We start from the raw sequence: 21,598 nt of genomic DNA, 5'->3' as shown, positions 1-21,598 counted from the left end.
AAGTCCGAAATTTACGCACGTTAAAAAATAAATACGACCTCATGTTATGTCAATCACGCTTACACACTGCCTCAGAAACTTTCGTCCGTCTTAAAAACATTCGGATCAGGTTCGATTTTCTGGAGTTTCCGCATCCGTAGCAAGCAGTTTGAATGGTGTTTTGACAATTCAGAGCCACCGAATGATGAATACGAAAAACACGCGTACGAAAATTTCGGACACAGTGTGCAAGGCACATCCTTACACACACTTCACCTATGAGTTTTGTAGCAAATTCATAGCAAATCTTTGAACAACTAATGTTCATTATTTATACATTGCCAATTCTCCAACATGTATAATAATATTTTAAATCTCTTTATGTTTGTTTTGACAATAATTGTTTCTTCCATCTACCATAAATTTTACTTTGACATGCAAAATAATGCGTTTAGTATAACAAAATTGCTTATCACTTTTTTCATGGCATCTCTCATTGGCAAATGTGTATCTATAAATAAATGGTACATAAATACATACACATTATATCTACATGTATCCACTCTTTTTTCCTATTTCTTTTCCAAGGATGGATATGGATTCTACTACTTTATATAAAAAATGTCATTGTGTCATTACAGATGGAGAATATGCACTACATAATGTACCTCAATACCACAACACCCACCACCACAGCTTCAAAATGGATATTGTGTATGTAGACCGTCTAATCACTTGCCTGAAATGACAAGTTGGTGCATTTCAAATGTGACTGCGTAATCTCTTTGAAATATTTTAATACCAGACAACCAAAACAACAGAAACCATGGATTACACCCAGCACAAACACAAGCAATGGACCTTTGCCATGGCTTCTTGCCATTGCTGTTCTTTGTGTGCCTGAGCCACATATTATATAAACCATTTTTCTGGGGATTAGAATGTAATCGGACTGTCCGTAATACACTGTGGAGTTAAGAAGAACATTGATTGTTTAGGTGAGTCGGATAAAAAGGGAGAAAGAGAGAAAGTAAAACATATGGTCTCTCTCCTAGTGAAATAAAGAGTGAGAGAGGGAAAAGCCAACCTGTAAAGAGCTCAATGAAATGAAGCTGCCCAAGTTCAGAAAGACTTCGATATGAACTTGGCACAGTTGTGCATATCAGCCATAGGGCCGTGAGGTTTATAAACACAATTTGATGCCGATGGTACTTGGATGCAAACGTGAGTCAGACACTCAAGGCTGAAAAAAAAAAAAACTTGATCGCTGCCTCCCCTCTCTTGCGACTCTTTAAAAATGCATGCTCCGCTCTACCACAGTCTCATCATAAAATCTTCTGAAAAGAAGTGGGAATGTGAGCGAAAAGCCAGATTTTCTAAGGCAGTTGGACCACACTAAAAAAGTGGGGGTGATTCATTTAGCAGCATTTCTTTCATTTTTCGGATAAACAAGAGCTGAGCTGGATGATGAGGAAGCCCTGAAGTCTGTGAGGCAAATTTAAACCCATATTGGACTTTTTCTCGCTCCAAGAGAGATCAGTATCTCCCAGGCCTATGGGGGAGAACACAGCCTCTTGTTACACTTTTTTCCAAACATTTTGCAATCCAAGTACAGTGATTCACATGGGAGTTTCCACAAAAATTCACTCTTCGTTTTCTGTGGTAAAAACACAGAAAAAGTCACTGATCATAAAGTTTGCCGTTAAGAGGAGACAGATTCTGATGGTCTTCTGTTGCTCAGGGGCAGGACACTGGGGTCATGACTGATCTGCTTAAAACTGAATCAAATGCACAGGAAGAAAACACTTTTTCTGAAGTGAAACATCCAGAAAGAAAAAGATCCAGTCAAATCCAGGGCTCCAGCCTCTGGGATCCACTTGCTCCAGCCAGGCAGGTCTGTCAGGCACAGACTGAGTCCCGCTGGAACTGGAATCAAAGTCATCTCCCCCTAACTGTGACATCCACAGCATTTCAATTGAACCATCAGTCTGTCAGACACAATACCTCCCCCTGCCTAGGGATTTAGGGGGTTCGGTTTTTCTTTGCCATGATCACTGTGTCAGGCTTCTGTAAAAACACAGCATGAAGAATGTATGTTTAATGCATTATGCCTCTTTATTCCCTGCAGAAAAGACCAGTATTGCGGGTCACAAAAAAAAAAAATGTGAATGCTGCTTTACTACTTTCACCAGCTAGACTAGCATGAAAATGTATGCTGGTCTTTTCAGCAAGTCTATTTGAACAGCTCTTTATAAAAGTTCAGTTAAAATGATTCATGACGTTTTTCTGTCATTATCACTAACTGTATCTATCGTCCTTTACCTCACCTTTCTCTTTCTGGCTTCTTTCTACACTCCTTCCTCTTCGCTTTCTCTATCTCTGGCAGACTGGGCTCCTGTAAAGAGGAGATAAAGTCCTCCAGCAGGCCAGGCCCGAAGCCTATGTCCCCATCGGACTTTCTGGACAAGATGATGGGAAGAACCTCCGGCTATGACGCTCGCATCAGACCCAACTTCAAAGGTGTGACAGAACGTAAACAAACAAGCTTTTGTCGGGATATATGCAACATAACCTACTGTGCAACTGGTAGCAGCTTGACAGCAGTGGCTCCGGGAACTTAAATGAGGTGACAGTAGATAGAACCCGGTGACCTGACTGTGTGTTACTACTTCAAATACACTAAAGAGTGGGAAAGCTCTTTGAAAGGTGTTCTGTTCTTCTTATAATAATTATTTTGATGAATGATGACTAGCGGCTGTCTGTCTAATATATATATATTAGGGGTGTCACGATTCTCCAAATTCTCGATTCGATTAAATTTTTTATTCTAAGGTCACGGTTCGATTCAATTCTCAATTTTTAAATTTTTTTTTTTTTAAAGCACACTTTTTTTAAAGTGCTTTTAAAGCACAGGGTGCCATTTTTAGACTATATTTTATGCAATATAATATCTGACATTTGTTCGCAATGTACCACATTGTCAAATTTAAAACATTTATTAACAACATAATAACTTATATCTTCAGTCAATTGGAAACTTAAGCAAAATTACCTGCCATCTAGTTTCTCTTTTTTAACTGCAGTCTTCTTCACAGAAGATGACATTCTAGTTCACAACAAAACAAACAAACAGTTGTTGGTTTAACAGATAAATCTATGTTTTTGTGGTGCCTGTAGAGATGCCCTCAACCTCAATTTACCTCAACAAGGCGACATAATGAACAACATTCTCATTCGTGGAGGTGGAAAAACAAGTTCTTTGTGACATGCAAGATTTATTGTATTAAAATTTTAATCCAAAACTAAGAAAAGGCATGAGAGTCGGCTGTATGAAGAAAAATAGGGAGAATTTAGATTATTGTGAGAACAATTTTTCTGGTGAACTAGTCCTTTAAGTTCTACTTGTCCCACAATCTATTTTTCATTCACTATCCAAACATTGACAAAAGTATATTCAAGTCTAAACATAAGAAACTTCTCTCCTCTATTTCAACAGGACCACCAGTAAATGTCACCTGTAATATTTTCATCAACAGCTTTGGATCTATTACTGAGACAACTATGGTATGTAACAACACTGGTTCATTTTAGTTTAAAATCAAATATTCAAGATTGAGCTTGTCTTATCTAGGCCTAAAACGCGAAGTGGAATTCCTTCTCTTTATCTTCAATCTTGTGGGCAGCATGCTCTATTATATTTCTATTATATTTCTGCTGCGTGAGTTTCAGTTGCTTGCCTGACTTCTCGAGGAGCAAATAACTTAGAAGTTTAGAGTCCAGTGGGTCAGCTGATGTGCTGATAATGAACTGTCCACCATGCAATTAAAATGAGAAATTGAGAGAACGACCAGGAACTTAAGGAGAGGGGGGGGGGGGGGGGTTTGGGCTTGTGCTTAAAGTGTCTTTGTCAGCAGAATGTTTCAGTTGACCGTTACAGATTGTCAGCGGTCTGTTAGTCGGCTAACCTGAGGTTAGATTATTGGAAATGGAGGACTTAGGCCCGGATCACACCTAACGCGTTTTTCAGGTTCGAAAACACGAGGCGCAGCACTGCTAAAAAAATACCCGATCACACCTGAAATAGCAGTTCGCTGCGGTTTTTATGTTGCTAAGCAAACTTTGGTTTGTTGTCAAGTAAACTGTCACGTAGAGCTCCGGGTAACCCGAAACAGACACCACAAGTTTCTCCTCCATCATAGTCTGTGGACGTTGAAGCAACTGTAAACTTCCATCACGACCACAATGGAAGGCCCGCCTCTCCATTCATTCAATTGGACAGTGGAAAAAAACGCGATGACGTCAGGTGCTTTTTCCGCTCGGATTTTCAAACTTCAAAAACGCGAGGCGCAGCAGGCGCATAAACAGCGCGCAGAACGCTCACTGCCATAGGAAAACAATAGAAAAAAAGGTGCCCCTCACTGCAAAAAACGCGTTAGGTGTGATTACTGTACAACAGAAATTAATTTCAGGGGAGAACATGTTATTTACCTGCAAGTCAAGGGCATATTTGATTTAGTCTGTGTTAGGTTTGCAATCTAAAAAAAAAACATTGGGTCTAAAAAGAACATGAATAATTAACAAGTCCAGAAATTAAACTAGATTTCAGGACCCAACACATTTATTATTCTTCCTACAGGATTACAGACTCAATGTCTTTCTACGCCAGCAGTGGAACGACCCTCGACTGGCCTATAGTGAATATCCTGATGCGTCTCTAGACCTGGACCCTTCTATGTTGGACTCCATATGGAAACCAGACTTGTTCTTTGCTAATGAGAAAGGTGCAAACTTCCATGAAGTCACAACAGACAACAAGCTGCTGAGGATATTTCAGAATGGGAATGTGCTTTACAGCATTAGGTAAGCAGAGAAGTCTAAAGATATTTCAGAGAACAAAGAGGAATTAACAAGAATTAGTGACAAAGGGTGATAGGATTTAGCATTTAAAGATTATTGCAAAATTAATGTTAAAGAAGTGAGCTAGGCCAAAATAAATAGGAAAGCACAATGATCACAATGAGAGAAAAAAAGCCTAAAAAAACAAAACAAATAGGCTTGACTGTTAATGCCAATTCTATGTTTGTTTTGCTTTTAAAAAACATCTAAGAAACATCCCTAAAAAATTTTTTTATTAAGTTGATTCTAATGATGGATGTAATTGTGGGTTGGGCATACATCAAAATGTATTTTAAAATAAAATTCCAAATACCTTAATTTTAAGTGTATCAAAATAAACAACAAAATACAGCTTCCACACCTTGCAAAATAAACTACTGTATTTTTTAAAATAAATGTAAAAATAAAAAAAAAATTTTAAATTTTACTAAAAAATACTTTTTTAAAAAGGGAGCATGAAATTTACTATAAAATTGGCCTATTTGATCTATCCCTTCACCATTACATTGACTCAGTTGATGAAGTAAACAATGTTTGATATCAGATCTCTTCTCTGCCCGAGTCATGCAATAAATCTGACATCTGTAATCAGTTAACAGATTAAATATTCACATATCCCTGTGATCTCCGAGGTGAAGGTTAGTTTTAAAGTAACCAACAGTTTAATGTTTGACAGTTTGCGAATGACACATAATTGTATCCCTATTTAGTTACTTGGTGTTTGGTAACGAAGGGCCTACTTTGCATCAGCAACACTGACTCAATATCATCCAGGCAAGTGTTTTTTGCTGGTTTCAGCCTGACGCAGTTATCATTTTCACATCCTGCGCCACGTTGTTCAAATAGCAAATGCATATGCGCCCATCTGTTTGCCCATGGGCGTGCTGGTCTGAAAACGAGGTGTGTTCAGGCGCATTGTTGGCGCGTTGCTATTTTGAGGCAACTGAAATAGACTGAGCCATTGACCAACAAAAACTTGGTCAATGGCGCAGTATTTTTTTGTTATTTAAAGGGCGCATTAATAATATGCGCCTATAGGCGGGTGCACAACGCGCGTACACTGCTTATTAAATACACAGGGATGCGCAGCGGCACACAAACATGGCAAATATTAAAAAATAAAAGGATTACAATGTAAAAGATTATTATTGTGTACATAAAGATATGGTGGAATCTGGCTTGTCCCGTAAGTGGTCTGCTCGCACGCTTTAACCTTGCGCACGAGCAAGTTTGCTTGTAAATTCCGCCGTGTAATTAGCGAATCCTCCATGGCGTGAGCAAAACTGGCTTTAAAAGGGAATGGGAGATGAGACTCTGATTGGTATATTGCACGTTAAGCCCAAAACACACCCATTACTCATTAAGAGAATAGGGACAACCCTTTTAGACCATGTGCCATGCACACTGACCATTTTTCCCGTCATTAAACTAGCAAAAGTGGATTCGGACACGCCCTAAGTGCACTTGCACTGTGCACTTAGATCGTTAAAATAGGGCACAAAAGGGGCTTTCGCACTGGGTAGTTCTAGGAACTAGCCACCAGGGTGGTTGCCCGAGAACTAATGGTTCCCCTTGGAACGTTTTCCTGGTTGCATTCGCACCGTCAGCAGGAACTCTAAAGTATCTAAGCAGCGCTTGTTGTTGTGACTTATTTTGACGGCACTGAGAACGCCAGAGCCTGAGCACATAGTGTGTACATTCTCCGTGTTCATTAGTTAACGATCTGTTTAACAGTCCTGTCTAATACATTATTAGATAGAACTGTTATACATAGAAAGTAGACATTAATGAAAAGTTATTAGCGTATGCCGCGTGGTTGATGTTCAGTGTTGCTAGCTGGGCAGAAATACATAATCATGTTTCGCTTGGTCCCCTCAAAGTTGTGTTGGATTTTCTCCTCAGTGTAAAGGTTAAGAGAGGCCCATCTATCACTGTTTTCCATTTTCATAGTTAGTTTCTGGAGTAAATATATAGGCTATAATCTGTGTTTACACAGCCTTTTTAAAAATGGCGAGTGCTGGTGTTTCGCGTGCATAAAATTGATGGAAAGCTGATTGACCACCTTCTTCCACATGGATCAATTTTCTGTTCTGATCTCAACAAATCTGGGCAAACTACTGAGTAGGCACAATTAGAGGCCGCATTTTTATGATGTCATCATGTAGACTTCCTACAAAGTATTTTACAGTATTTTAAAACTACAAATACCAATTACAAATTTATATTTGAAATACGTATGAAATACATGTATCAAAAATACTGCCCTTCCCTGATTGCAATTAATCGTGCCCTGGACCCACTTTGGAAACAAGGAGGGGGAAAAAATCACATGTTAAAGAGCCTAAAAAGGTCTCCACATCAGAGTGTGTAAGTGTGGATATATTTGGGGTTTGAATTTGGGGTCATCACAGCACAAAAGAAATTGGCTCCTCGAAAAAGCACTGGTGGCTTTGTCTTTCTGAGACATTGCATTACAGCAGGTAATTACACTGTTTCCTCAATCCAAAGTTTCTAATCGCGGCGACTGATCTTTAAAGACTGAAAACTTTAAATGTAACAGCCACACGATAAACAAGAGTAAAGAAAAGATGGTTTGCTTTAACTATGAAGGCATATGATAAAAACTGAACAATTCACGCCACATTTAGGGATTCACTTTGTAATCACAAATCAAAGGGAAAAGTTGTACGACCATAAATCTGAACTCATGCGGAGAAAGTATAAACTGGGATTTTGATTAAGGGTGCGTTCTGAAATTGTAATTCTACCACTACAACAATTATTCATGCATAAATAAAAACAAATTTAAACTCATGTTGTTCCAAACCTTTGTGGAAAACAAAAGAAGATATTTTGAAGAATGTACTAGTTGTTTTATAGATGCAATTACTGGGGTGTATAGCTTTCAAGGTAAAATATTATGAAGTATCATAAGAGTAGTCCATACAACTTATGCACTATATTCAAAATCTTCTGAATATTTTGTTGTTGTTGTAAAATGTACTTTTGAAGCGTCCTCCTTCACTTAATTCTATTGCAAAAGAATGGTCATATATTCCCTAAAAAAAGAGACATGAGGGCCAAGAAACAAGAGTAAATAATGACAATGAGTTTTCAACTACCGGTATCTTATTTGCTTCTGCGTCTCCTCCTCAGTGTTCTTTGCAAACTATTTTTTGGTCTCTCTCTGCCCTTTGTGGTTTCACTCTTTCCACCGACTATTCCTCACTTTCTGCTTTCCTGTTTTGCGCACTGTCTCAGGCTTACACTCATCCTGTCTTGTCCCATGGACTTGAAGAATTTCCCAATGGACATTCAGACTTGTACCATGCAGCTAGAAAGCTGTGAGTACTCTATTCTACTCTTCATCTCTCCCTCCCCCATCTCTCCTCGCCTTCCCCGCTTCACACTTTGCTGCTTCCGATTCTTCTGACACTGTTTTAATGAATGCACGATAGCAATAGCCATGATGTTGAAACACAGTGAATGCATAACACTACATGTTTTTAAAAGTCATCTTTATATGTACACTGTTGTGTATGGTGAACATATACTCTACCTTTCAAAAGTTTAGGGTCAGTCATTTTTTTTAAAGAAAAGTATCTTATGCTGACCAAGGCCACATTTATTTGATCAAAAATACAGTTAAAACAGTAATATTGTGAAGTAATAAAACAATTTAAAATAACTGTTTTCTATTTTATTATATTATAAAAGGTAATTTATTCCTGTGATTGCAGCTCTACATTTTTAGCATCCTTAACTCCAGTCTTCAGTGTCACATTATTCTTCAGAAATCAATATGCTGATTTGGTGCTCAAGAAACATTTATCATTATTATCACCATCACAGTTGAAAACCGTTGCACTGCTTAATATTTTTGTGGAAACTCTCTTTTTTTCAGGACTCTTATAGAAAGTTACTGACCCCTAAATTTTGAATGGTAGAGCATATCATTAACTGTTGCCATTTATAATCCTGTTAAGACGGCAATGACAATAAACGTTTTTCTTTTTCTACTTATGAGCCCGATAACCCTGAGCATTATGGGATTTAACATTTTTTTTTAGAAAAGAGATTACTCAAAACAGCTTTCTGTCTCACTGCACAAAAAAGAAGAAGAATCGGCAATAGGAAGTTTCAACGATACAGCATCCTCATTTTAAAACTGTGCGTAGTGTCTAGTGTCCTTCCTTATTACCTTGATAAAAGGACGAGGCAGGCAAAGAAATAGATAATTCACCACCCCAGTGCCCTCAGAGCAGATAGCATCTTAACTCCTAGAACCAATTTAAAGGATATCAATAATGAAACTTTCATTTTGTGTCCCCTTTATTATGTGGTCCACCTCATTTGCCCAAGAGGCTTTTAATTCCACATCCCTAAGACAAAAGAACTCCCCTTTCTAACCACAAGAGGAGCCAAATGAGATATCCATGTAATACAGAAATGCACTGCAGATGCCACTTAGCTTGACATCTGGATTTGCCTTTTGGATTATTTGATTTATGTGTGGTGACCAAAGGCAGCACCTCTATATTCAGTGACTCATATGGTTTAAAAGATTTAGGGGACACACTACACCAAGATACTGTTTTACTGTCCTTTCTGCGTCCTCTGTATGTCTACAGTACTTATTCAATGAGTGGAAAAAGCCCTCCTCTGTAGCCGCAGTTAAAATCGCCCTCTTCTAAGGAGTGGGGTCAGACAGAGTGAGACACACACACAGGAAGACGGGCAGGTTTACTGTCTAACAAAAGCCGTTACTGAGGGCATAATAATTTCCGATTAGACAAGAGCACCTTTTTAGGGCTTTGAAAGGGCCCGCTGAACACTGCTTTGGCGAGTGTTGGGACATTGCAGAGGGGTGGGATCACCTTGTCTGGGAAGGACACATCCAGGTAGAGAAATCTGATGCTGGCGTGTTAAAGCAAAGGTGTAAGCAGAAAAACAGGAAAATAAGTTTGAAGCACTTGGTATGCAAAAGTGTTGTCAAGGAAAGAAAGTAGACAAATGGGATATTAATGTAAAGTTTAGTATAAAGGCTTAAAAAATTAATGTTTTTTTAGGGATTATACATATTACAGATATTAAAATGCTTTTGTGGATTATAAAGGGCACACAAATCAATTATGCTTAAATGACCAAGAGTGACCATGGAATGCATAAGAAAGACTTTATCTGAAATATCCAGTACACCACTGTTCAAAACTGTGGGGTCAGTGTGTGTGTGTGTGTGTGTGTGTGTGTGTGTGTACAACTGCTTTTAATATAGATAATAATATATAAATAAAAATGAGCACCAAATAAACATATCAGAATGATTTCTGAAGGATTATGACACACTGAAGAATATTTTGCAAATAATACCTTTTTTTATATTGACAATTGATTCTAGAATAGGCAAAAAAAATCCTTTCTCACCTTGGAAAAACATTCATATTTATTGTATTAGTTTGAATGCAATGTTTGGAACCACACCAAACTTTTCAAAGACACCATGACATTCAAGGACTTTCAGTCTTCATCCTTTTTTCATTGGTTTGTTGTTTTGAAGACGGAAGGGGACGGGGAGGTTTCTGAATAATAGATGTCTTTGTAAATCCCTGAGGGTCTCTGATAGACATCAATATTATTCAGATTTGTCAAGTATTCTACACTGTTATTGCATGCCTCATGCATTTTTAATAGGCCCCTAATCTCAACGTGTACTACAGAAAGAGAGACCTGCTAGAAATTATGTGGGAGATGTGAAGAAATTGAGGCAAGTAGCATGGATAAGGGAAAAAATGATATAAGAAAAAAAGATTTCCAATTAATTTGGTCAAATACTTCATGTTGGTCGTATGCTGGATTTAATAATCCAGAGTATATAAATATATTCAAAGGTCTGTACCAGATATTCAATCTATCAATCTACCCCTTTGGTTTGTTGTCTGTCAGATGACCTTTTATGCAGCGTACAAAGTATGGGATGAGAGTGGAAACTTGACAGGCGCAATTCACACTTTTATGCACAGATATGCATTTTTCTATTTCATTCTCTCTCCCTTTTCACAGTTGGCTACACCATGAACGATCTGATCTTCGAGTGGCTTTCTGATAGCCCAGTGCAGGTGGCGGATGATTTGACTCTTCCTCAGTTTTTACTAAAGGAGGAAAAAGATCTCGGCTACTGCACTAAGCATTACAACACAGGTACACGTTCCACTAAAACCTTCACGCATATCAAATAATATCTATATAGAAAAAATCATACACTTATGTTGCAAACTGAATTGATTTCAAGGTCCTCTAATGAATTTTTAAATGCATGCATGGTGTTGCCCCTACATAAACCAGCGATACGACAATAATAATTAACCAGGTGTAAACAACAATCCATTGAAAGTTGCTATACATAGTTACTTACCTATGAAACTCGATGTGTTCTCCCAGGTAAATTCACCTGTATTGAGGTGAAGTTTCACTTAGAGAGACAGATGGGCTACTATCTCATTCAGATGTACATCCCCAGCCTGCTGATTGTCATTCTGTCTTGGGTGTCTTTCTGGATCAACATGGATGCTGCCCCTGCTCGGGTAGGCTTGGGTATCACCACTGTCCTGACCATGACTACCCAGAGCTCCGGCTCACGAGCCTCTCTACCCAAGGTAACATAACCTAAATTACTCAGTTCTGAGAGAAAAAAAGAGAGAAACATTTCAGAAATCAGTGCACTTATTGGATAATGAGTGAAATAATGAAACAATCAATAAAAATGAAGAATAAAAACACGAGAGCAGAGAGAGGTGAGAATAAGCTTGCCTATTTTAATTATTAAAAAGCTGTCAAAGAGCACTTGCTTCTGTTTAAAGATTTGCTCGCTAAAAAATGAATGAATTCTGAATAATAAAAAATGTATAATCTTTGTTGTTTGTTTGTTTTGTTGTTCTAAACTTGATTCCTCTCAACGAATTCCAGTTCCTTAACGGTCCTTTTAACACTTTTAATGAAAACATGTAAGGGGGGAATGCAATTCTTACTGTCCTCAGTAATCTGTTGCCAAATTATAATTTCAGATTTTACATGAATAAGAAATCAGGCTACTATTAGAACAACACTGCGTTTTTTTAAAAGCATCGTCGTGAGCTAAGTTGATCATAGAGACAATTGGTGGCAATGGCTCTATGATCTACTTAGGCTTACAATGCTTTTGGGAACGCATTTATGTCCATTCTTTTATGCCCTTCCCTCGCCATGTACGTTATACCTACGTTGCACCACGAGTGTCCACTACTAGCGGAACCCTTGCAATGTGTTCAATGGAACGCCCTAAGCCCTTGATCACAGGAATCTGCAGTTGTTTTCCTTATGAAATTGTTTTACGCACCATTCTATAGGCCTGTAACAGCCTGTGTGCTTGTGCTGTTGGAGAGAGAGAAAAAAAGTGTCCATTTGTCATTCTAGGTTTAAAAAGGGTGCTCGCAAGGGGAAGTTTGCCAGTGTAGTCGAGTTAAATGCAGCCCCAGTTGTTAAAAATCATTGGTTTTGAAGTGAATGAACTGATTCACTGAAAAGATCTGTGAAAAATGTGTTCACAAAGAGGACATTTAGCTATACTTCTTCTGTCAAAGATTTTATTAAAACAACTAGTTGTTAAAAAGTATTAAAAGCTGTTCCTCACATAAAGGTATAGTATGGCTTCAGATAACTTAATTGAGTCATATAATGTACTTTTATAAATGGTGCTTTTTTTGGTCATTTTGATGTTCGGCAGCCTGAGGACAGGATTAACGTTACTCTTTTTAGCTCACGTTACATTTTGTGAATAAGGCTAGTCATACACATTTAAAAAATGAGTGAATGGAAACAGAATTTTCATTATCATGTGAACATAAATAGGCTTAAATATGTCAAATAATTGACTGGTTGCAATTATGATTTATGTTATTTTTTCAACTTTATTCTGATTAACTTAAATGTAACGTTAGGCTACAACAATGCATTGCTTCTTAAAGATAATTCACTATTTTGAATAAAAAATTGTCACTTACATGACTCCTGTAGGTCAAGAACTAGAAAAAATATATATTATGACTCCTCTTGGTTCACACGTCAGACACATGTAAAGTAGGTAGGCCTACACATGTAACCAGTGGGTAGGCCAACATGTCTGACCACCGCGACACTGACGCGTGGGCGGCGCGTTTTGAGGAAACGAAGTTCAAGTTTAAAAACATTAGAATTTTACTTTCTTTTTTTATTCCCGCCGCGCTCCGCCTCGCGTTTTTGAACGCTTTCTGTATCAATGAATGGTCACTGTTTGTGAACCACTTAGCTGAGCCACCTCAGGAAAAAACACGGGAAAACCCGCCACTCCTGTCAAGCTGTTGCCACTTGCCAGACGCAGTCAACGTGCACGTGCACGCGCACGTACAGAGCAAGGCGACCTAACTGAGAAATGACACAAGAGGTTTGACATAAACTTGACATTTTTGTGTGAACCTAAAAAGAAATATACTGGATCTCTTACACAAGTTAAACATGAATGAATTAAATGTAAACCTTGCACAGACCACGTTTAAATTATGAAATGTTTTCTTTCGTTCTTTTTTGCCTATATTTAGCCTGCTTGTTTATAAATGTAAGGTATTTTTAAATATTAATTCAAATAATGTCCTCTTCAGGTGTAGCCCTAAGGCCCCCTATATGTAAAATATGCTGTTTTCTATGGAAAGGTATCAACTGATAGGCTAATGAAAAGGAGTCAACACAACCTCATTATTCCTAGCAAGCTCTTATTGATTATCTATTGATGTTGCTCTGACCTTGTGCATCCCAGGTGTCCTACGTGAAGGCCATTGACATCTGGATGGCTGTTTGTCTGCTGTTCGTATTTGCTGCATTGTTGGAGTATGCAGCAGTCAACTTCGTCTCAAGGCAACACAAAGAATTCATCAGGCTGCGCAAGAAGCAGCGAAGGCAGAGAATAGTAAGTGTGATGAACACACTCGCACGCACATACACACACACACACACAACACACAAATAAATACAGGCTGTGCTGTCACCCTGGATTACACTTTGACTCGCATCTCTTCTCATTGTGCTCAGCCACATCCAAATACTGGCAACAGCCACACTACAGCTGGCTGTCACATCTCGTGTGGGGGAATTCAGATCAGCCTGTTTCCATAGTGAGCAGTCCCATGTGCTGAGCCCACCATTTGTGCCACCTTGTAAAGCCTCGCTCCAGCCAATTTCCAAAGGCCAACAACCTGCTTCCTGATCCGAGATCACAGACACTGCCTGAAATGCTAAAAAGAGGCTTCTAAACGAAAAGCTTAGAAAATACCCCCAGGGCTTCAGAGAGTCAAATCACTCTGAACACATGAAATGTGTTTAACAGATTTTAAATGTAATTTCTATAAATACTGCAATATAAAATTCTTGACTAGTAAATATCGAGGCCCAACAATCACATGTAAAACTGTTGGCTAAAACATCTAGGGCACTTTCTGGGCTTGTACAACAGCACTTGCTGTCCAAGCTCACAGTGCTGGAGATTTACGAGTGTGTTCGCTGAATCTGAATCAATAATGAGAGAAAAATGAGAATAACTCCTTTTAAGAATAAGCGAGTTCTCCTCCCCCTCCTGCCTCGGAGATCTTGGCGGCTATTACTCTTTGTCCTGTTCTCTCCCGCCAAGAAAGTCTCTGGTCTGAATGATCAATCTGGGTGGTATCGATGCATGGGTCACTGGCTGAGAGAGCTGTTAGGCTGATGGACCAACTACTGGCCAGGATAATCAATACAACAAATCCTTGGCATCATCCTGCCTTAATAACACTAGACAAATTAGGCCACATTTTCCTGCTCAAGAAAACACTAACAAATGGGTGCTAAGAGGATCGTGCCTGTTTTAGGGATGAGCAAAATTACATATTTTCAAAATTACCAATTGTGAGTTGCCTGAATGACTAGTTAACCTATTGGATGTAAGATAGCTGTATCATTACACTGGTTTCACATTCATGGGATGCATTGCTTGGGGTTTAAATAAGACACATTGCCAGTGTTATTTTAGTATTATTTATACTAATATATTATTTGATATTTTGAATCAGCTTTAATATTTTTATGTAATTTTGCCATATTTATTTATATATATATATATATATATATATTCTCTTTTTTATAGAATATTCTATTCTATTTTGGTTAAAAAAAATTGTTTCCGTTTTAGTCATTTTAGTACTCTTTTATTTCAGTTAGTTGCCAAGGCAACATTATTGATTTTCGTTTATATTTTTTATCTAATATTCGTATTTTATTTAATCTTTATTTCAATTAGCGAGAACAATTTTAATTGTTTTAGAAAACAATAACCACAATGAGCATTGCTGCGTTCAAAAACATCTAGTTGGAGCACAATAAAATGGAAGAGACTGGAGGTGTCTTGATGCATTTTTAAATGTTTACTTTGTTTTTAACTTGGCACACGTCCTAAAAAACATCACAAACAAACAAAAAAAGAACAAAATGTGGCTGTAACAAAGTCAGATGTTAGCCTATGGGAAGAAGGAGGTGGGAACCGGTGGACATTTAAATATTTTAATAAATAAATAAACAAATACAAAAATGAAAGAAAAAGCAACACAAAACAGAAACAAAACGCAACATAAAATCAGGCCTGTTCCTCTCTCCATCTCCACTGTCGTCGCTCCACCTTTATGCTTCCGCTCCTCCGTGAGAGATTTGAGACCGGTGCGTCACGCAGGTGTCGCTCATCAGTAATCACGCCACTGGCCTCGTGCCATCCTCACATGGCCCTCGACCTCGTCCTGCTCGCCACAGTGGCCCAATGGTAAAATACATCTCTCAAACTGTGTAGCTGTACTTTAAAGGGGATGCAGACTGTTTAACAGCTAAAGCACCACCGCGAAAATCAAAAAATCTAGATCAAGTTGTCCCAGATCTTGGACAACTAGTCGATTGATTAGTTTACCATCTATTTGTGTCTGATTTAAACATCAGCATGAACATTATCCTCTTGTCTTAGGACTTTATCAAGTTTTGCTGTGACGGTCAGATTTAGCTTGAGTGTGCTGCGCACTTTATTGGAGTGTGCCTCATCAACCTGCAAAGAAGTGTATGCTCATAAGCAGTGTTGCCTAGCAACTTGGATGGTGCTGGAGAGCAGCGGCTTGATAGCTGTTAAATTCTTGTTGAAGTATTTACACAGTTGCCAATATTAATGAAAATGAGTCTGCTCAGCCTGCCTAGAAATGTTATGGTTGAAAGTGCACTGAACTGTGCAAGATACATAAGAATGACAGATTGATTGATAGATGGATGGATGGATGTGCTCTATTGATCCCCAGAAGTTAATTTAGGGAAAGAAAAAAGACAGATGTGCCAAACTGTTATATACGAGGAACTAAGAAACAAAACATTTCATTCTTCCATGATGGAGGTTCGAGCCAAACAGCCTGCAGGAAGTTTTGACTCACTGTGGAGAGTGAACAAGCTCCCTGGTAACAGCACCAGCAAACTCAACCAGCACTGCAACACCTGTGCCAGGGTAAAAAAAAACATCTGTGTCCCCCATCTTATTTGCCCACGGGCAAACACTTGAGTCCCATAAACCCAGAACCCCCTCCGTCCTACTGGCCCAGTTCACAGCTGGTATGAACACACTTCACAAGTGAACCTCTTTCAATTGTCGTTTATTCCTTATAGTAATGCGTCTCATGCGACCACTTGATTAGAAATGGATGTTAATGCCAGTTGTTAAACGGGACATTAGTATTCACACATTTTCCATACCCCTTAAATGTGTACAGCGATTCAAATAACACCAAATTCCAACATGATCTCACGGAAAATGTAATTATTACGAAGTGGCGATTTCATATGAATTCATACAATGTGAATTGTACAAAAACTAGAAAGTAGAAAAAAAAGTAAGCATGAAGAAGATCCACCTCTAAACTAAACAGATCATACAAAAATGGACGAATTCACACAAATTAGCCATCAATTTGCCAATTGATGAATTGCCATGAAGCATATATGTATTTAAGCACATTTTAAAATGATTAATAATAGCTAATAGCTAAATAGCTTATAAATGCACAGAGTATTGCTCAAGTGTGCTTATACCTCCACCCAGTATGGTTTCTTTTCTTGTAACCATGTTGAGTGACCCCCAGTGTGTAGTATTCACCCCTCAGTCCTCATACAAATTGAACTGACTTGTTTCATACTGAAACGTTTTTGCAGCAGAGGTCTTTTTACACGCTAGACTCAGACTCTGAGTCTGGACACGGCCTGATTAATAAGGTAAGCACTGACCCAAACTGTGTTCATAGGTGACTTTAAACTCACTTTAAATGGTGTCTTTATCTTTCACCAAACACATCATTAGTCCTAGGCATGTGATTGACTGGATTGTTTTTAGGTGCAAGCAGAGGATTTAATGAAGAACTAAACGAGAACTTAATCTTCTTATCCTCTCGAGGAAAGGGGTAATTTGTCAAAGATTGACAGATAAACTGATTCAAATGACTAATTTATTTGGCATTAGAGGCAAGAACTAGGCCAAAGTGCTTCATGTGGAAAAGCAGACCAAGTAAAGAACACACAGTCTTCTTTTTTGTCAGGAAACCATGCAGGAAGCGCTCTTGCGTCCGTCTTTCCTGATTTTTAAATTGTCATTTAAAAAATCATGATGCTGAGTCAAATTAAAAAAAGTTCAACTGTAAAAAGAAAAAGAAAAAAAAAGGAAAAAACTAAATATCTTGATGTATTTGTTCTTGTGGAACGTTTTGTTCCATTATGTTGACCGCATTCTGTCTTGCCGGCAGATATACAACTGACATCAAACAACAACATCAAACATGGTTGGTAACATAGTATGGATGGAGGAAAGAGAGAAAAATGCAGAATCCTTTCACTTTCAAGTAATTGTTCAAAACAGTCCGTTTCATTCTAGCGTCAGACAGAGGGAGGAAAATTGTCATGAAATAACGACATAAAAGAAAAAGGAAAAACTTTACATTGCAAAAAGTGATATAAAACGGATAACCTAAAACGGATCTGAATGAAGCTTAAGGTAGCATTTATAAAAGCAAGTAATGTACAATACAGTACACTTGAATTTTACTTTTTACATATCTACTGTTCAGTATAACTACCCCCCTCCCCTCCCCTCCCTCTCTAAACCAGTATGTGAAATCCTCTTTGATGCCTGCCACTAAAAACACTAAAAATGCTTTTCTTCTGTTAAAGGAGGAAGAGATTGTTCGAGAAAGCCGTGGCTTTTACTTCCGTGGGTACGGACTGGGCCATTGCTTACAAGCTAAAGATGGGACAACTGTGGAGGCGTCCACCGTGTTCGCCCCACCACCCCCAGTGCAAGTGCTGTACGACGGAGAGGCCATCCGGAAGCGGTTTGTGGACCGAGCCAAGCGAATCGATACCATATCCAGAGCAGTATTTCCTCTCAGCTTCCTCATATTCAACGTCTTCTACTGGATCACCTACAAAGTGCTGCGACATGAGGACATCCACGCCAATCTGTAATCGCTCCTGGTTATGCCACTTGTTCATATTACTGCTTCTTTTCTTTCTTATATCTCCTAATTTTAAACAAAACCGCCTGTCATACTCACACTAGAAGTGTATTTTAAAGGCGTATTCACTCCAGAAATGCCGTCAGTGCTAAAACCATGTGCTCAGGTGTGACTTCTGGAATTTAAAGTGCCCACTTAGAGTGAAAGGGGCTCGTAGATGCAAATGCTGCTGTTGGGGACTTGGCTCTCCTCTCTTTCACATCTTCATTCGAGTGGATTGCACTAATAGCAAGTGCTATTGCCCTTATTTTGTAGGCTCCATTTGAGTTATTGGCTGAAAGATTCTGGGTTGGATAGAAAATGTTCACTTGAATTTTACCACAAGGCGCATCCTTGAATGAATGTTTTTGAAAATCTCAAAACAAATGTGTTTTTTACATCTTAAAATGCCAAACTAATGGGCTGTGAAGGGGAGGATTGGGATTTATTATTCATAGGTACAGTTACAGGGGAATGGTCTACTGTTTTACTAAATAATGAGATTATAAATATATATGACTGTATAAAGTGTATATATGCAGAGTTGTTCACAGACTGCAGACAGCACAAATGTGTATTTCTTTTTGTCTTTTGAATTTGAATAAATGGATATTCTACCAGGAAGTCAGAGTTGTTTTTTACTTTGGTGCACAAAATTACACAAAAGCACAAAAATAAGTACTCTGGTTTTTTATTTTTTTTCATGATTGATGTATTACAAACTCTGTTCATAGTCATTTTTCTGTTATTTTTCATTTTTCTATTTGGAAAACGTAAATATCTCAATCATTCAATCTTGTGTTAAATCGTTTAAACTAATGCCCGAAAGAAACGGATGATTTGTGACGCTCTGTCACCCTGGCACCACTAGGCTTTAATTGTCAACAAACAGAGACATGTATCATGCATCACAGCCATTCTTTATTATTGCTAACCCCAAATGTGTCCCTCAGTCAAACATAAAAGCCGTCGTTTATTGTCCTGTCCAGAGAGCTGTTGGAGGATGTGGAGAGATGCAGGGTGAAGGAGAAAAGCCTTTGTGCTGAAGAAGGACGGATGAGGATTTTAATGGGAATCACAAGGTGTTTTTTATCAGCTAATGAGTTTGAAAAGGACTATGCGTTCTTTGCTAATGACAATGAATTAAGGCCGTCAACCTCTGCACACAGCCCTTTGTCTGAGGAGTAACTAATCTAGTCTTCTGTAAGCTTGTCTCTCAAGGGTGAGTGAGCATATGTACAGACGAGCCTGCGGAGAAGGAAACAAAATGCTTATTGCAGGAAATGGTAGATGCAGATTAATGCCATGCAATTGTTAACAGATTAACCCTAGTTTCTAACACAACCAACAGATTCACCCATGCATGTTTAAAAAAAATTAAAAAAGCAAAACGACAGACTTTTCTCTGGTGGCGTTTATGTGGAACTTCTACAATCATTTTAACCACCCAGCTCCTTTCTTACAATCGACTGCAAGCTCATAATCTCAGCTCTTCTTCCATTCAATAAACTTCAACCATTCAACAATACTTTTTATCTTTTTCGATCACTCGGATGTACACTCAGATGTATGCACCATATGGAAGAGAAGATCTGTCTCTACTTCTGTTACATTTTCTTGACCTTAAGGTTATACATTGGCTGCATTCAATTCCAAATCTAAAAAAGCAAAACCAGTTGGAGCCAATTGCCCTCGAACACAAAGTCCCACATACCCGAATGACCAGAGTTCCCAACTCATGGTTCCATGGACGATCCCAAAAAAAGAGTAAAAAACACAAAAAAATGTAAGTTAATAAATCTGCTGCTATTTAAAAATACAAATCTATCAGAAACTGTTAAAGTCTGTTAAGACGCATCTAGATACACCATATTATTTAAATTTCGCCTTAGTTGATGGACTTATTAGTTGAATTTGTTTATTATATAATTTTTTGTCAATTATGATATAACCTTCTGGAATTATTGAAGCCACTGTCACTAGTTAAGTCACAAGCATGTAAAAATTACCTTTAGGTGTTTATACAGACATAAAATGTTGTATGAACAGGACAATTGAAGAGTCTCTCCTAAATCAACCGTCAGTAAATACAGTTGAACGGTAACATATAGCCAGTGAGATCATGCATATTGTGCCGTTCACTTGACTTTACAGTTTATAATAATCCAATCTTCCTAGTCCATCCAGCTCTGCACTAACTGTGAAGATGTAAGAGTCCAATCAAGATAGAATGCGTTGCTGTCAAGATTTCAGCCTCCGCTCATTTCAAATAAGTGAAAGCGATGATGGGAATGTGATTTTTAATTCGAATACAAACCAACACCCCACTCAAACAGCAGCTATAGCCTTGGACTGTTTAGGTTTTCTCAATTTGAGCGAATGCGGTGGCTTGACATATTCGCTTAAGCCCGGCACACATGCTTGACAGTTTAAGTAGATTTTTTTCCAAGAGGAAATCTGGGGGCAATTGGCAAATGTCAGAAAGATTGGCTATTGTATCTCACGATGTGCATTTTCCATGAGAGGCTTTTTGAGTGAACACAGTGGGATACTGCATTTACTGCCTCTGAGAAGGTCTGCACAGACCATGAAGGATAGAATGAGAAAGAAAGAAAGAAAGAAAGAAAGAAAGAAAGAAAGAAAGAAAGAAAGAAAGAAAGAAAGAAAGAAAGAAAGAAAGAAAGAAAGAAAGAAAGAAAGAAAGAAAGAAAGAAAGAAAGAAAGAAAGAAAATATTTTCCCCAACAAGCCTTCGATATTCTTCATTTCCTCTGGCCGTAACCTTTCTGTTACATGGAGGTCTTTGGTTTGGTTTTAGGGGGCAAACTGTGCCTTTGTAGGATTTAAGAAGATTTTCTAAATCTGCAGCCCATGACTGACAAACACAAAATAGGACTGTGATTTATAGCATACAACGACACCCCGCCTGCCCTCCCCTCGATCATGCATCTCCCGCCAATGCTGCCTGTATCACAGATACAGGAACTTCTAATGGATTTCAATCACAGAGGAAATCGCACAGACGCCTCCCACGAGATTGCTCCGTGGCCCTTCCCCTCATAAGCGCCAAGGATTCATAAGCTAACATCATTACACCCATATCCCCACAACATTTACTTTTACAAA

At 38.4% G+C, this 21,598-nt stretch overlaps 1 protein-coding gene and 1 long non-coding RNA gene across 2 annotated transcripts in view; one reads left to right on the top strand and one right to left on the bottom strand.

Moving 5' to 3' along the window:
• Positions 1-11,426, bottom strand: part of LOC307008575 — a 54,051-nt gene extending 42,625 nt beyond the window's left edge. The window contains exon 1 of the long non-coding RNA XR_013799856.1: positions 11,288-11,426. This is a non-coding gene — a long non-coding RNA (uncharacterized lncRNA). The remainder of the gene's footprint in view (positions 1-11,287) is intronic.
• The window catches only part of glra4a (glycine receptor, alpha 4a), a 46,547-nt gene extending 26,872 nt beyond the window's left edge, over positions 1-19,675 (top strand). Inside the window, exons 2-9 of the mRNA XM_079631497.1 lie at positions 2,366-2,499; positions 3,476-3,543; positions 4,616-4,839; positions 8,137-8,219; positions 10,936-11,073; positions 11,314-11,528; positions 13,700-13,849; positions 18,151-19,675. Coding sequence (XP_079487623.1) covers positions 2,366-2,499; positions 3,476-3,543; positions 4,616-4,839; positions 8,137-8,219; positions 10,936-11,073; positions 11,314-11,528; positions 13,700-13,849; positions 18,151-18,444 — 1,306 coding nt within the window. The 3' untranslated portion in view covers positions 18,445-19,675. The remainder of the gene's footprint in view (positions 1-2,365; positions 2,500-3,475; positions 3,544-4,615; positions 4,840-8,136; positions 8,220-10,935; positions 11,074-11,313; positions 11,529-13,699; positions 13,850-18,150) is intronic.
• The last annotated feature ends 1,923 nt before the right edge of the window (positions 19,676-21,598 follow it).

This window comes from Phoxinus phoxinus (assembly GCF_949152265.1).
Source record: "Phoxinus phoxinus genome assembly, chromosome: 12".
NCBI lineage: Eukaryota > Metazoa > Chordata > Actinopteri > Cypriniformes > Leuciscidae > Phoxinus > Phoxinus phoxinus.
Note: the sequence above shows the minus strand (reverse complement) of the source record. Positions and strands in the feature narration are given on the sequence as shown.